General features: G+C 39.4%; 1 protein-coding gene across 1 annotated transcript in view; it reads left to right on the top strand.

Moving 5' to 3' along the window:
• Positions 1-8,714: 8,714 nt before the first annotated feature.
• LOC104489318 (dihydropyrimidine dehydrogenase [NADP(+)]-like) overlaps positions 8,715-14,916 on the top strand; it is a gene marked incomplete at its 5' end in the record, with an annotated part of 65,847 nt that continues 59,645 nt past the window's right edge. The window contains one exon of the mRNA XM_010131466.1: positions 8,715-8,857. Coding sequence (XP_010129768.1) covers positions 8,715-8,857 — 143 coding nt within the window. The remainder of the gene's footprint in view (positions 8,858-14,916) is intronic.

A 14,916-nucleotide genomic window follows, 5' to 3' on the forward strand; every position in this document is an offset into this window, starting at 1 on the left:
TCCTAAATCATAATCACCAGATTGTAACTGGTCTTGCGAAAATCCCGTCCCTTCCAGCCTTAAGTCTGAACAGCTCTAGTTCTTGCTGTCATTCACATGAGTGTCTGCCCACATCCCAGACTCCAAAATTGCAAAGTAGAATTGTCAAAAGCCCCCATACCTTGCTTCTTTTCCCAACCCTACTCTGGTAGCAGCAGCTTGCTTTCCAAATATCTCAACAGACTCTGGTATAGCCCTTCTTTCCAAATAATGACACAGCCCGCCACTTAACAGACACATGCAGATCCCCATGATCAGTCAAGATAGGTAGTTTCCATTTATTGCTGGGAGGGAAAAAAAAAAAGTGTCAAATAACTTCCTACTCAACCTATGTCAAGCAGAGGAGTAGGGCCGTGCGCTTCAACTACCTTAGGTATAGCTATCAGTTCTCCTAGTCTTGGTTGTGTGAGTCTTGAGAAATGGGAAGTGTTGAAATAAATGGCTATGATACACATAGTGTTGAAATAAACATTTATTTTAACACATTGTATGTGATGAGCCATTTATTTTAACACTTTTCTCTAGAAGTGTTGAAATAACAGGTTTTATCAGGGGACGTGTCATCCACTGTTTTATGTATATGTGAATATGGAAATATATCTACTGAGTGTGCATGTGTATCTATATACTCACACAGATTATATGGGTAGGCAATAATAATATGGTACTTTGTGTCTAGACACGCACACTATTGCACAGGCAAATACAGTGTTTTCTGATGAAATGGAATCATTTGTTTCACAAAAATTTCGTGTTCATGCCATGATATTTTTAATATATTTTATGTAATAAATACATCTAAATATATCTGTATGTAAAATTGTGTATTACTAAATAATAGCAGCTGGATCAGATAGATAAAATAGAGGGAGAAAGTAATATAGATAAGCCTCCAAATAGGATGGAAATGATCCTGAGTTATGTAAAGGGAGAAGAAAATGCTTCATCTGAGCTTTCTAGATACCTAGACCTGGTTTCTTTAGTTTTCTGTATTTCTATCAGCTCTGTTTCTCTTTCTGTAACGGACATCTTAGATAAGCAGTTATTAAACAGTACAAGTTATGCTTCAGGTTTTGTAAATAACCTGAAAAGTTGTTTTATTGCGTTTTTCAGTAATGGTGTTATTTTTAAATACACGGTAGGAGCCTCAGTGCCCTGCTCAGCAGCCAATAACTATTCTTCCAGTGTGTTCTTAGGTATACTAAATTGCTTTTGTATTGTTAGAACGATGTACGCACTACAGGACAGGCACACACGCATGCCCCGCTTTCCGGCGCCAGGGTCATGTTGACTGTGCTAGTCCTTGTTGTTACGGAGGCTAAAACCAGCTCAAAGGTAGCGCTGCCTCTGGGGCTGACGGAGGTAAGGCTGCCTTTGGACAAATCTGTAAGCTGCTGGGTAAACAGCCACAAACGCTTCTACTGGACTTTGGGTTAAACACATCTGTCCCTGGGCAGCAAGACCTACGGTGTGTTAAGGTGAAGAACTCGTGTCTTTCAGGGGAAAGGATGGTCCTGCGGAATTTGGCAGGACCTGATTTGTCCCTCTGTGATGGTTGCAATGGTCTTTGTCTGGTTACTGTGGGCAGTATTTCTTAGGTGGGCTGTCCCTCGGCTTTTGTGCTGACCTAATTCAGATGTCTTTTTCCTTGTGCTACGTTGGGACCATACCTCAGTCATCAGCACTGCCTTTATTATTTTATCATTACTGTTGTGTCATTATTTTCTTTAGTTTTATTAGCACTGCCACTCTCTCTGTAAAAGGCAACTCTTGTCCTGGCCCAGTGGAGGAGTGCAGGACCCCCTTCAGCAGCACGCTATGCTCAGCTCCACAGCACCAGAACAGGTGACTCAGACCCGAAGTCATGATGGGGAGCAATAGCGAAGCAGTCAGGAAAAGGCAAGGGCTTAATGAGCTAACCAAACCACGGGTAAAGCACAGCGCGAGATTGCTTCCAGCTTCAAGTCAAAGCAAAATAGAAAGCATGAATGAAATTAAATAGAGAACTTCTGATATATTGCAACAGAAGACGCCTTACTAGTTTCATGCAGATTGCCAAAGTGTTGGGTTTTAGTGGGTCTGTAGTTTTCAGTGAGAGAATGGCTTTGTTGGAAAATGATTAACCATCTCTTGCAGCAATCACAGAACAATTTGTATCTGTCCTCTTGATTTTTCCTACTGAAGTACGATATAAGTGAAAAATCCCCCAGGTCTTCCTGGATAAATATTTACAGATAAGAAAAATATACTTTTCCCCTCTCTCTCTGATTCTAACCTTTTCAATCGAGAGAAGTCTCTGATGACTGAAAAACATTTATTGAATGCAAACTCTGGTGATTTTATGAACATTCAGCTGAAAGAGCATAAATAATCATTATTATCAATTCAAAAATGATATAAATAAATCCTAAAAATGACACTGATTTTTTTTCTCTGTGGTTACAAAATTTCTTTTCTGAAAAGAATTTCATTTTAAAAAAAGTAAAAAAAAAATTCATTGGGTATGGATTTTTTCAAAGGAAATAAGAAGCAAAATGTTCACTTCTTTTTCCAGTCACAGGTTAGACTCAAACCTGTAGGTATCCCAAATAGAATCAAACGAGAAGTAAGCTTTGAAATAAAATAGAAGGGGGAAATAGAGAAAATATTAACACACCATCAGTTTGTCAAGCCATAGGTGTCACAGTATGCTGACAGAAATGAGTAGATAGAGCCAGTGATGCCAGAGTGACGTAGAAATTGTTTCAACTCTTCAGAATCATTAACTTTACTCTAAAGTCTTGGAGTAAAGTCCCGACTTCACCGTTGCCAGCAGAACCTTTGCCGTTGATTTGGTAGTGTTGGTGCATCACCCTTCACAAATTATCGATAAAACAACACGTGAAGTATCCATTGCTTTGAAAAGGTAGGCTAACTGCTGTAGAGATATCCCATAAAAGGAATATTCCCTCAAATGCTTTATTTGGAAAATGAATAATTTTAAGTTTTGGTTGGAAATAGCCAGAGCCTGGGTAAATAATATATTATTTGATTTTGTCAAAAGGCAAATGTACATGAGTGACTAGGGGTGGACTGAACGGCCGACCAGGCTGCGAAATAGATAGCGAGCAATGAAACGAATCTTCTCTGGCTCCTGACAAGTGCTGGACTGGGCACCATCAAAGCTGTGGCAAGGTCCGTCTTTAACGTGCTCTTGCGATACTTCCTGTGTTCTTTAGTGTGCTGAATATTGCACATCACTTTTGGGGACCTCATAACAACCGTGGATAGCCTTTCTCTCTAAACATGTCTATTCATTGAGTTTTCTTCTGCATCTAAATGCATTCTCTGGCCATTTTGAAGGATGTGCCTGCTACACTGTTTCATTAAACTGCCACGTTATCGGGTAATTGTTTAAACATAATGCCATAGCACTATCAAAAGGAAAGGTGAACTAATGGCATTTGCAAATGTCAGGGATTATCTTAACACTTTTATTATAGTTTATAAAAAGTAGGTTCAGGGCATTCCATGGCAATTATTTCCACTGAAATTGGTTATTTAAATAAATTGCTAATTATCTGGATATGACAGTATTGAAAACCCTGCTAATGAGTTATTTGATAAGTGTAGCTTATGGTGGCCACCTACGGGTGGGAGAGAGAAAGAACATATAGAATAATTGTGCGCAGAAGGAGTGCAGTGCAAATGAATTGTGTATAACCTGCAGGTTTCCCTGGACTGTTTGTAAATGCAGATGATCTATATAAAGTACTTTGATCACCAGTACTAGGCAGCATACGTGGTATGCAGAAAATGTCTTAACAAATAATTATATTTTCTGTGGTTTTTTTCCTAATCCCCAAACTTTCTTATCTAGTTACTTCCTGCAGCATTGGATTGATCATCTACGATGCCTGGTCTTTCGCAGACCAATTCCCTTATGCAATGCTTTTTCATCCAAGTTTGGTATTTGCTGTCATTGGCTTCTTTTGGCCTTAGCTTTATTAATTTTAACAGTCAGGGAGATAACTATGTCAGCTGTCTTCTGAAAATGTATTTACAGATGAGGGAGGGTGATGTTGCTTAGTTTTGGGGGGTTATTTTCTTTTTGGCAGCACAGACTTTATCAGTAATTTAATAATCAAAAATAATGTATCGGCTAATTTTTCTTCATACTATTTAGGCTCTGTGGTTTAAATCTGATGTTAAGTTTGTAAATAAGAACTGCAGTATAATATAATATAAGGCAGATTAAAAATTAATTTTACTTTACAATGCAGAGAATTATGACCCAAATTCATTTTTATTCCATCTAGTAACCATAGATACAAAAAATTTGCTCTTAAGTCATCTACTAACTAAAGGGCTGAGAATTTGCTTTCTTTTTAAATCCTTTTCTTTTGTTGATAGTTTGATAAAAACCATTCAAACTGTTTCAAGAGTCAGGCTCAGTGTTATGAATCTGAATTGATGCACCTCATTTCTGTTGGCTGTTTTTCAACACACCTGGATCATCTTTACCTAAGACCCATTTAGACTGGCTGCAAATATGTGTTAAAGACTTCACCATGTTGGTGCAACGTATTGCAAGTGAGAATGTAGCCCACTGTTCAAGACTTCCAGGATTGGTTTATTTTTTAACCCACTGGTAGGCCACTGGAATCAAGAAGATCTGAACTGTTTCTGCTGTGAACTTCCAAAGCTACTAGGTTTCTTGAAGCTTAACGCCAGGCTTCTCCTTGAGGAAGACATTAGGTTGAGCTTGAGAGCCAAACTTAATGAACATTTTCAGTGTTTGACAGGATTGAGTCCTCTGGGGACTCCAGGGACTTACGAAGTCCTAAGAAAATGTGTCTTCTGGTATTGGTAAAGGGTTTTTTTACTTCCTAAGGAAAAATAAACAATCAAACAAGAAAGTTGGTATAATATATCTCATCAGTTTTGTCATCAGTCTGCTATCCTTAGAGGAGAAGGGCAGCTCTGCCTACCTGTGCTGATCAGGAGAGGCCTTTGATTGACATAAGGTCATCTTCTCTTCATGTTGCATTTTGCCTATTGGATTTTCTTGACTGCAGTCTCTGATAGTCATGAAAAATGCAAATTTTTATTAAAAAAAAAAAGAAAAAATAAAAACAAAGCTCTTTAAGGCAAGGAAAAGGTCAGGAACTTCTGCACCATGTAATTATTTCATTGTTTAAATCTTTATATAATAGCAAACGTTTGTTCCATAATTAATGAGATACTTCAAAGAGTAGTTTTCTACAGAGGGCAGCGTGACATCTCCACCAGTTATTTTTCTGTCCATCTTTCATTTTCAAATCTCGCTCCCCTGCTTGAGGTATGGATAAATGGACTTTGTTTATTAAATCTCATTATTTTACAGCAAAATAAATGATAGCCAGATCTAGCATCGGGTAGCAGCTGTAATGCTACTGTCGAGAGAGTACGGTATCAGCGGTTTCCCCAGCTATGGATGCTTAACTGGTGGAATTGCGGGTCTCAACATGTCAAAGTATGTGGTAGACGCTTCATTTTTACCATCTGAGCTGTCTTTCAAATGCATGCTGGATTTGGACCTCAGCTTCTTAAATACCATTGGGTTTATGAGACAGCATTCTGCAAGTTCCCACTGCTACTTGGAGCTCTTTTAAAATTTGGCATTAAATCTTGGGGTTTTTTTTAAACTTCTCCACAAATCTCTATAATGGAATTTATTACGTTCCTGTGGTACTCATATGAAAATACAAGAAAATAGAGCCTCTAGGTCAACTTCAATGCTTGTTTGGGTTTGGGTTTTTTTGGTTGTTTGCCCTTTTTTTCTTATTTAATAGCTTGGCAGCACTCTTGTTTGTATTCTTACTCTTTTTTTTTGGCTTTAATCTGAAAGATTGTTTCATCATTTCATTGGGCGGTGGGATCTCTGTAACAAGTAAATCACATTGTATTCCGGACCAGCAGCTTTTATTACAGAAAAGGAAGCTTCTGTGCTGTTGATCAAGAAATGCATGAGAGAATGGCTGCACCTTCTGATGTGCTTGTTCCATGTTCTGTAGACTAAAGAAAAAAACGCTGGGATGAATAGTGACACCTCAGTCAACCCTCTGACTGTCATTAAAGCTACTTATTTACACTCATCAGGAGCACTCCTGAAATGTTTTTAAATTCGTTTTTAAATTCATTTTAAATTCATTATAGATGAATAGAATTTTTTTCCAGTCGTACCAATTTATCACTAATTTACTAATCACCAAATGTAAGTAATAACTCATGTTATGAGTATCAAGTGCAGCTGGTACTAAAAAAAAAAAACTGTATTCCATAACAAATTCTAAGTTTCATTGCCATGTCTACTAGGCTTCATCAAATCATATACTTGATTTCTTTGGGCAGAATGAAGCCTCTCTGATTACCTGTTGTGCTAAAACCTTAAATAAACTGTCATTTGCTGCTTTTTCTCTACTGACCAGTGTACAGAGACAGCCATTTAAGTGAGAAGGTGGCTAATTTAATCAGACAGAAGAAAGGAACAATTATATTATGGAAATATTTTCTCATGGAACTCTTTACTACAAGATATCATTAAGGTCAAGGGTTTATGAGGCTTAAAAACTGAGTGAATGCAAACTCTGAGTTACATTGCAGTTAAAAGAATACAAACTGTCATGCCTCAAGGCAGACGTCAGTTTTTAACTCATGCAGACTGGGAAGAAACTTCCCTCTAGCCACATGATTTCAGAGTTACCAGCATCTGTATTCTTTCACCTTTCTAAAAAATAACTACCTCATCACAGTAGGATTCCGGAGCAGCTGTGTCAGTGCCTGAAAGCAATATAGCAAGTCTGATGTTACCTGTGGCCTCAATTTTGAACACTGAATATTTGAAGAATTTCATGGACTGGTGTTTTTTAGGAGATTACTTTCAGTGGTTTTGGCTGTGTGGTGTATGTCTTGGTAGTATGCCCTCCGAAAGGCTTTATAAATAAATCCAGGAGAGCAAACAGCATGTTTCCCTGGACCAACAATTGTCATAGTATTTGCTCTTTGGACGCTGTCATCTCTTTCAGAGAATCATTCTGTTCTTTTCAAATGTATCAGAGTCAATCTGCATCAAATGATGGCAAATAGTCATTAGTGTTCTGTGGAAAGTTTCTGTTCAGCTCTAGCTCCTTTCTGTGATCTGGTGTGATCTTAGGTTCTTTAAGGCAGTTTTGGTGAGATTTCTGATTTTTGTGAACCAGGCTCTAATTTTAACCAAAACACACTGAGGGTGCATCGCTGATTAGGCTGTCCATTTATGCAAATAAAACTTTATATGCTGAGAACATTATAACTCCGTGTAGTCTCTGTTATATCGAGAAGCATCTGTGTAAAGCCTGTGAGCAGTCCTGATCCCTAACATGGGCATGGAAGAATATTTGGTGCGTCTTGATAGCTGGTGGAAGAGTCTGTCTGATCAGACAGTGAGTCTTCTGAAGTTTGCTCGGGTGCAGAGATCAGCTATTGAAGAAGGAGGTGTTGTATTAAGTATATAATGAGGAGTCTTATCCTGAGGCAGCAGAAGTTGTCATTGCCCAGGAAGATAATTTTACACTAAATCCAGAGAAGATGTCAATAGAGAGTGCTTAGCTGAGCTTTCAAGTGTGAATGAAAACTATGAAACTAGTGGGCCAGGGTCTCCTGTGAATTCAGTGGTATGTTGCAAAAGGCAATGTGAGCTCAGGACAATATTTTTAGTGGTTAAGACAAGTCTGTATGGAAAACTACCTTGAAAAACCAGCTCCTTGACAAAGTGGCAGTGCAGCTGTCCTGTTTAAAGCAGGGCATGACAGGTTTTGTGACCTGAACTTGTGTGGGATCATTCTCCTCATTAACTCTTCCAGCTAGACTGGGAAGGTCTTAGCTGATGCACAAGCAAGACAGAGTCTTGTTCTAGAGAGGAGAATCTTCAGCCAACGGTAGGTCCATCATGGAGACCAGTAAAACTCTGCCTGAGATAAAGCGCTGATGGTTTTATTTCTTTCTTCCCTTTTGGTTGCTTGCTCTTGCATAACGTCAAAGTTTTGAAGATCATAACAATACCCATGGAGGATGTTCAGAAGTATTTCATGTCATGGTGTTTTCTCAAGTTACCTAATACAGTACCAAAAACCAAAAAAAGTACTACCGCTTCCTTGTGTAGGTTGACAGCCAGTCAGTTCCTCTGGGAGCAATGTATCCCTCCCTTACACTATTGAATTGTTTTCCAATGATAACATAAAATTATCCTAAAGATTCTCTAAATTAAGTTGAAATTTTAAGAATACAGGAGTTTAGAGAAATCCCAACTAGCCTAAAAAATAAATAACTGAAAGTGTCACCTGTCTCTGCTATCCCTCATTTATTGAGCAGCATCTGTATGTGTATTTTAAATACTTGCATACCATCAGTAGGATGTAGCCAAAGCAGATGCAGTGCAGACATAGTGTGCTGAGAGTTTAATCATAATTCTTCTAAATGTAGCAGGGAGCTGTCTGACTCAACCTCTATATACTACTTGAAAATGTGAGCTCCGGGCTTGGAGATGCAACCGTAAATGAATATACCTTATTCTTTTGAGGTTGTGGTTGTTGTGTTAATAGTTAACCGTAAGGGATGTGCAGATTACACCAGTGTGTGTTCTGATGTTGCTAACAAAATATTCTGTTTTTCTGTAGGAAACGCTATTAGGCCCATCGCCCTCCGCGCAGTGTCTGCTATAGCCCGGGCTCTCCCAGGATTTCCCATCTTAGCAACTGGAGGCATCGATTCTGCTGAAAGTGGGCTCCAGTTTCTGCACAGTGGAGCTTCTGTTTTACAGGTACCTTTTCTTCCTTTAAAATATTAAAATAACTGTAAGTAAACCCATAATTATCTTCCTTTCAAACGTTAGGATAGTGGGGGATTTATACCATTGAAGGGAATTGTCATGGTTTTTGCTTCATGCTTCTTGCTAAGAGACATTCATTTCAGATGGAGGAGGAGGAGGAGTTGCCAAAAGACTTTGGGTGTCACAATACCAATCTGGGAGAAGGCTAGCCCATGAGTATCTTATCACCTTTTTTTTCTCTGACCTATAGGATGTAAACTTTCAACATCTCTCCCTTGTCATACAAACAGGTTGACACAGAGTTAAGCTTGAGCTATCTGATCTTCCTTTATTCTAGATTTCTGTCTTCTGCAGAGAGCCTTTTCAAGGGGAGAGAGATGTCAAAGAGCACTCCTTTGGTCCCTCTGGGAGCCAGTTCAAAGTAACTCTTGTTTATCCAGACGCCTGTTGTCCCTTACCCGTGTTTATCGGAACAGGAGGTACAGAGCTGTACCTCCTGCATGCTGTGCTGGCATTGCAGCCCATTGCATCGGAGTGAGGTGTCGGGCTGCATGCGGTCGTGGAGGGTGTTTACATTGCCTGATGGGTTGTTTTGAGGTCCTGGCCAGACTGGCGTGGTTAGTTAGTCCCTGTCATGGAAGGAAGCCTTGATGGCCTGTTTTTATAGCACCAGGAAATGGGCTGGAAAACAGCCCCTTACCTGCTTTACTAGGCATGTCAGGGCACGATTGCAGCACGTATGTTAGAAGGGCTGGCAGGAGCAGGTGGAGGTTATGTTGTAGTATTCTGTTAGATATTGTCACGTCCTGGTAGATACTCATCCCCTCTACCTGTAACTCCTATCACAGATGGAGCTGTCACTTCATGGACTGACTGGAGTGGTTTCATTCCCACAATTCACTCTAACGTTAAAACTGGGTTCAGTGTGACCTTCCTTTCTGCACAGCTATGGTGACTACTGAGATTAGTCATTTGTTTGCTGTGTTTCAGGAAAAAAAAAGGCCAACTCAGTAGTTTGGTTTGGTTGGGTTTTTCAATGCGTATCAAAGTTAGAAGGCTGCTGCTTTTTTATAGACTTAATATGTTGTTTGGATTTATTAGTACTGTTTCCTATTTTTTTTGTCTTTATTAGAATGCTTCAAACTCTTCTTTTCCCATGGACAGACAAAAGATCTACCTTTCTTACAGTGGTCTGAGAGCTTCTTCCACACAAATACTAGTAGTACGAATTACAGAGCAGCATTTGTCTACAAAAAAGTAGGATTGGGAAGGGAATGTTTTTAGTGCTGTAGATGCATTTCATTTGTTATTGCTAATAGAGCTGCAGTTTTGGTGGCTCTTCCTGTAACAATGTTATGTGATCTGAACTACACAGAGTGGAATGATATTTTTTTTTTGTCCTACATCTGTTGTATCTGTTTCTGGATGACCAAAAATTTTTTTTTTCATGTCATTTATGTACTTTTCCTTTATATAGACTGCGTAGCTCTTTCTTTTTTATTATTTCTTTTATTTTTTGCTGGTTTGCCCCAATAGTAATGGGAAATTCTGAAATATAATTTAATGCAGACATCCCAGTCAGTGCTCAAGACAAAGAATATTTGGTTTAGAAAACATTAATTATTGAGGGTTTTTTAGTAATAATCAGGTTCTCTGGAACTGGCTTCCAGAAATTACTTGAATCTATACTGGTTTTCTGCCCTTTATGGAACAATTTCTCTTTTCAACAGATTTTTCACAGAGATGGTGAAAAAAATTCTTTTCTTGTCCTTAGGCTTCATCGGTTTAACTTAAATCTTCTCTAGAACTGATTTTAAACTCCTCTGGATCAAACCTATCCTCAGTCTGAGTGACTTATTTCTGTTTCACTAGAGTAGGGAAGTCATTTAAACTGATCTGAGATAAATGGATTCTAAAGCTGCCAGGTAGGTAAGGGTCTGAACTAGTTCAATTACATTTCTTTAAAAATAAGCCTTTAGTAAACTACATGCAAGGTTCTAAGTACGAGCCTTAAGTCTTTCCCTCATCTTGGGAAAGGCAAATGGGAAGGGATAAGGAAATTAGTAACCTCTATAGACAGTGTTATAAGAAATATGCCTGACCGGGACTAGACTGAAACTTATTTGCTGCTCGGGCATAATACATGGTGATAGATGGAAGAAGACAGCCTTATCTTCATAGGTCATCTTCAGAACCTAATTAGGATTATGAGAATCGTTGCCATTGTTTTCCCTCTTACTAAGGTCATACCAATAGCCAGCTAATATACGTTTCGCTGAATATTAACCTCTCTCTCACATGACCTTGATATAAACAGTCAAAACCTCTGTTGCTTATCGTAACGGGTTTGACAGTTCGCTTCTGCTTTCTTAGCACCAAAATACAGAGCCGGTACAGAGTTTGGAGCTCACAAATAAAGTGATCTCCTGAATGATTCAGTGTATTAAGATTCACTACATCACACGTTAAGCAGGTGGAAGTTGGGACTGTGTTGGGGGAATTATATGTATTCGATTGCCTTATTTTAAGTATCTGCTTTGGACTGCTGGAGGAGGTACTGAATAGACACTTGGACTGGCACAAAACTGCATATTTTGAGATCTTATTTCATGTTTCCAAACCCACCCCCCGACCCCCACCATATTATAGCTGATCCAGAGGCAGAAAAAAGGCAGCCCAGGCTTTGGCGGTGCTGGAGCGAGCTCTGCACTCAGCTGTGCTGAATGAGCAGCGGTCTCAATACTGACATTGCTGTCACCACACTGCTGCACTGAAAAGCGTGTGGATGTGTCCTCGTTAGCAGTGTTTTAAAAGGGTAGGGAGTGTCAGTTCATCCGGCATTACACGCGGTCTGACACCACTAAGCAGCGCAGGTTACGCTGATCCATGCTTGGAGCCCAGGCACAGAGCCTGGGAGAGCAGCACTTGCGTGTCCATTTGGCTTCCCTTTGTTTTGCCTAGACAAGAGCCCTGTGTCTTCTGTGCCGTGAGGGGGTGATGTTCAGGGGCTAAGATAATACAATGGCTTCCTGTGAGTTGATTTAATTGTAGTGTGGCATATCTCTTAGAGAAGAGGTTTATGAATAATAAATGTACCTCCATTAAAAGCAATATCGGCTTTTCCTCTGCAGCTATTTCACATACAATGAGCTCTCCACTGTTTTTTCCGATTGCTTTTATTTTTAAAATGTGAGGATTTATTTTCTATTTATGACATCATCACTCACAGGAATGCAAGTCAGTAGTCAGATGGTAAGCCGTATTTTGATAGATGCTATAACCACCTCAAGTGATACTAAGCAGGTGTATTAGGGAATGGTTTGGGGACAGAGTGTCAGTATTCAAAGTGTGTTCTATCCTCTCCTTTAGAAGACGGAGGGTAACATCTTAGTGTAGTAGTTACTGGCAAAAAGTTTTTGTGTAAGAAAGTTTTGCAGCAAACTGGATCACTGTAGTCAGGGGTTAAAATGTTATATGGCAATTTAACAGAGCGTTCTTCCAGTTTATGGCAGAAACAGTTGCAAAACAACCCCGCTTATTTTTTAATTTTTTGTTCGAAATACTGAATCATTTCAATCATTCTTCAGCCAATTCCATAGCACTATACTTCTTTGTAACATACCCAATTCCACCAATCCCTTTTCAGCATCGGCATGAAATTAAAAAAAAGAACCCACAACTTTATTTGTGGAGATAATCCTGCCCTCATTGCATGCAGAAAGCTCCAGAAACATCTAGCTGCATCCGTCTGGACTAAGGTTCATTTCTATAGGCTTCCAGTGAGGCTTAAGTCAGGGTTTTTTTAAGCAAGCTTTTTTTACAGCCCCAGTTTATCAAAATAAGGTGTATATTGGATTTTTTTTTTCATCTTCTGCAACATACATGTGATTTACTATGGTGACATTGATGGTTTGTTAGGTTTTTGCAAGGCTTTGAAAGAGACATATATTTTTCAAAGTCATCTCACTGTAGGAAATTAAAAATGGAGACAATTATAGAAAATTCCAGTGGAAAGAGAAAATGTATTATGAAAAAAGCAATAAAGGCATAAAAATATTAAAGTAAAAATCACTTCACAGTAGCCTGTATGATTGAATTGTAGATCAATATTGTGTAGTTAATGCATTAGCAGTAGAGCATTAATTTGCAATTACCGCAGGTGATCTGATCCTCTGTATTCTGTCCATTGACATAAATGACCTTTTGTTGAAAGAGATTTCGTAGTCATTATTTCTAGCAGATGTAACAAAAAAGAAATGTAGAACAAAGGGGTACTTTCTCAAGTATACTTGTTTCATGGTAGAGTCTCTTAACATTCTGGTATGAAATACTTTTGTTAATCTTGAATATTGGTCATTAACTTGTAAAGAATAGGGTTTCCTTTTCAAACAAATTTCACAGAATCATAGAAATTTCTTTTCTTACAAAGTATGGAGGTCATAAATATCCACTGTTGCTCCAGCATGAATGTCTGTAAGGTTCTGTACATAGCAACGGTTTAATATCCACCCATATAATGCTGCTTCCCAGCAGGGCAGCCCGTAGCTTTGCCCCGGGACATGTTTCAGACCACCCTCACTCACGTTCACCTGCCGCTTGCCCTGGGTGGGATGTCGTACCTTGCAGTACCGTTCCTGCAGGCACTGTGTGCTTGTTCTCGCCACGTTGGGTTCAGCCCGTGAATGCCTGCTGCCTCCAGACTTTGCACCATGACCCTTCTCGTGTCTGGGGCAAGGGAATAAGCGGGAATATACCCCACCCGAGAGGCAGAGCTGCCATGCTGCTGGACCTGCCCGCTGCCCCACACCAGTTATATATGAGAGCTCAGGAATCTGAGGAAAAGCAAATCCATTCTGGAAGTACGACAGCTAGTGCAAGGAAAGCAATAGTGATATTTTTTGCCTCTGCAAGGCAAAATCTCCCTCCAACACAGAATACAGGTGTTTTTATGAGACTGCTTGTGGGTTTGGTAGTGTTTTCAAGGAGCATTCTTGTTGGAGCCAGAGTCTCAAGGGATTCAGGACAGTTTGATGATTATTTTTTCTTCAGCAGGCTTTTTACTGAAGCATTTAGCTGAGGAATTTTTATAACAGCAGGATGGCCCTCTGTGTGTGAATAAACAAGCTTTTCCATCACAAAATAGTGGGACCTGAACTATGAGAGAGCATTATTATTTTATTTATGCAAACGTGAAACCTTGTGAGGAACCCTTCTACATGGTGTAAAATGCTGTTTCAGAAAATAAAAACAAGGTGCTGAATATATAATCACTGAAACAACATGGGGGAAAAAATGCCGTTTCATAAACATTATGTGGTGTCTTAATGTTTAGATGCTACTATTTTCTCCATCCCGCTCTCAAAATACCCTGCAAAAACCGATGAAGTAAATGTGTGCTGTAATCATTTATCATATTTTTCCTCTTTTTCTTTTTTTTAACTTTCATTAAGGTGCCTGATGTGATTTCTCTATGATGGCTACAGAACTGCACAGTGGAGAGCTAGTTCTCCATGCACTTGACTAGTGTTCTTTAGAGCCTGTCTCAGTGTCTGCTCAAGTCAGTGAAGACCCTGATAATAGATTTGAGAGAACTAGATAAGGCAAAAAACTTCTAATCCAGGAATTATTGTTTTTGCTATTTAATGGTATGGAGAGTGAAAAACAAAGATTGAAATCATGGGACTGACAGAACAGAGCGGTGATGGAGCAGGCCCTGTGTTTTACAGTTCCAGGTTAAGTTTATACTGACAACACTTGGAAAAAAATTATTTTGTCTTCCAGTGAATAGCAGTGATTTTGAATGCAGAGGAAGAGCTCAATCTTTCCTTGTGTCTAATCTCAGCTCTGTGTGAGGAGAATGAAGTCGAGTGCCTGGCTGAAAGTCTTAAACTGCAGGGTGCCATTAGTGTGGCAGAGCAATGCTGGATTTCTCCTGCCTGGACTTGCCAAGAGCCACCCTTCCTCTGCCTCCAGGCTGTCCTTACCCCAGCACTTGAGGGTAACAGAGGCTGGAGGCTTTGCTTTGTGCCAGTCGGAGTGCTCCATGGGTG

Source organism: Buceros rhinoceros, unplaced genomic scaffold (assembly GCF_000710305.1).
Source record: "Buceros rhinoceros silvestris isolate BGI_N320 unplaced genomic scaffold, ASM71030v1 scaffold8732, whole genome shotgun sequence".
Lineage (NCBI taxonomy): Eukaryota > Metazoa > Chordata > Aves > Bucerotiformes > Bucerotidae > Buceros > Buceros rhinoceros.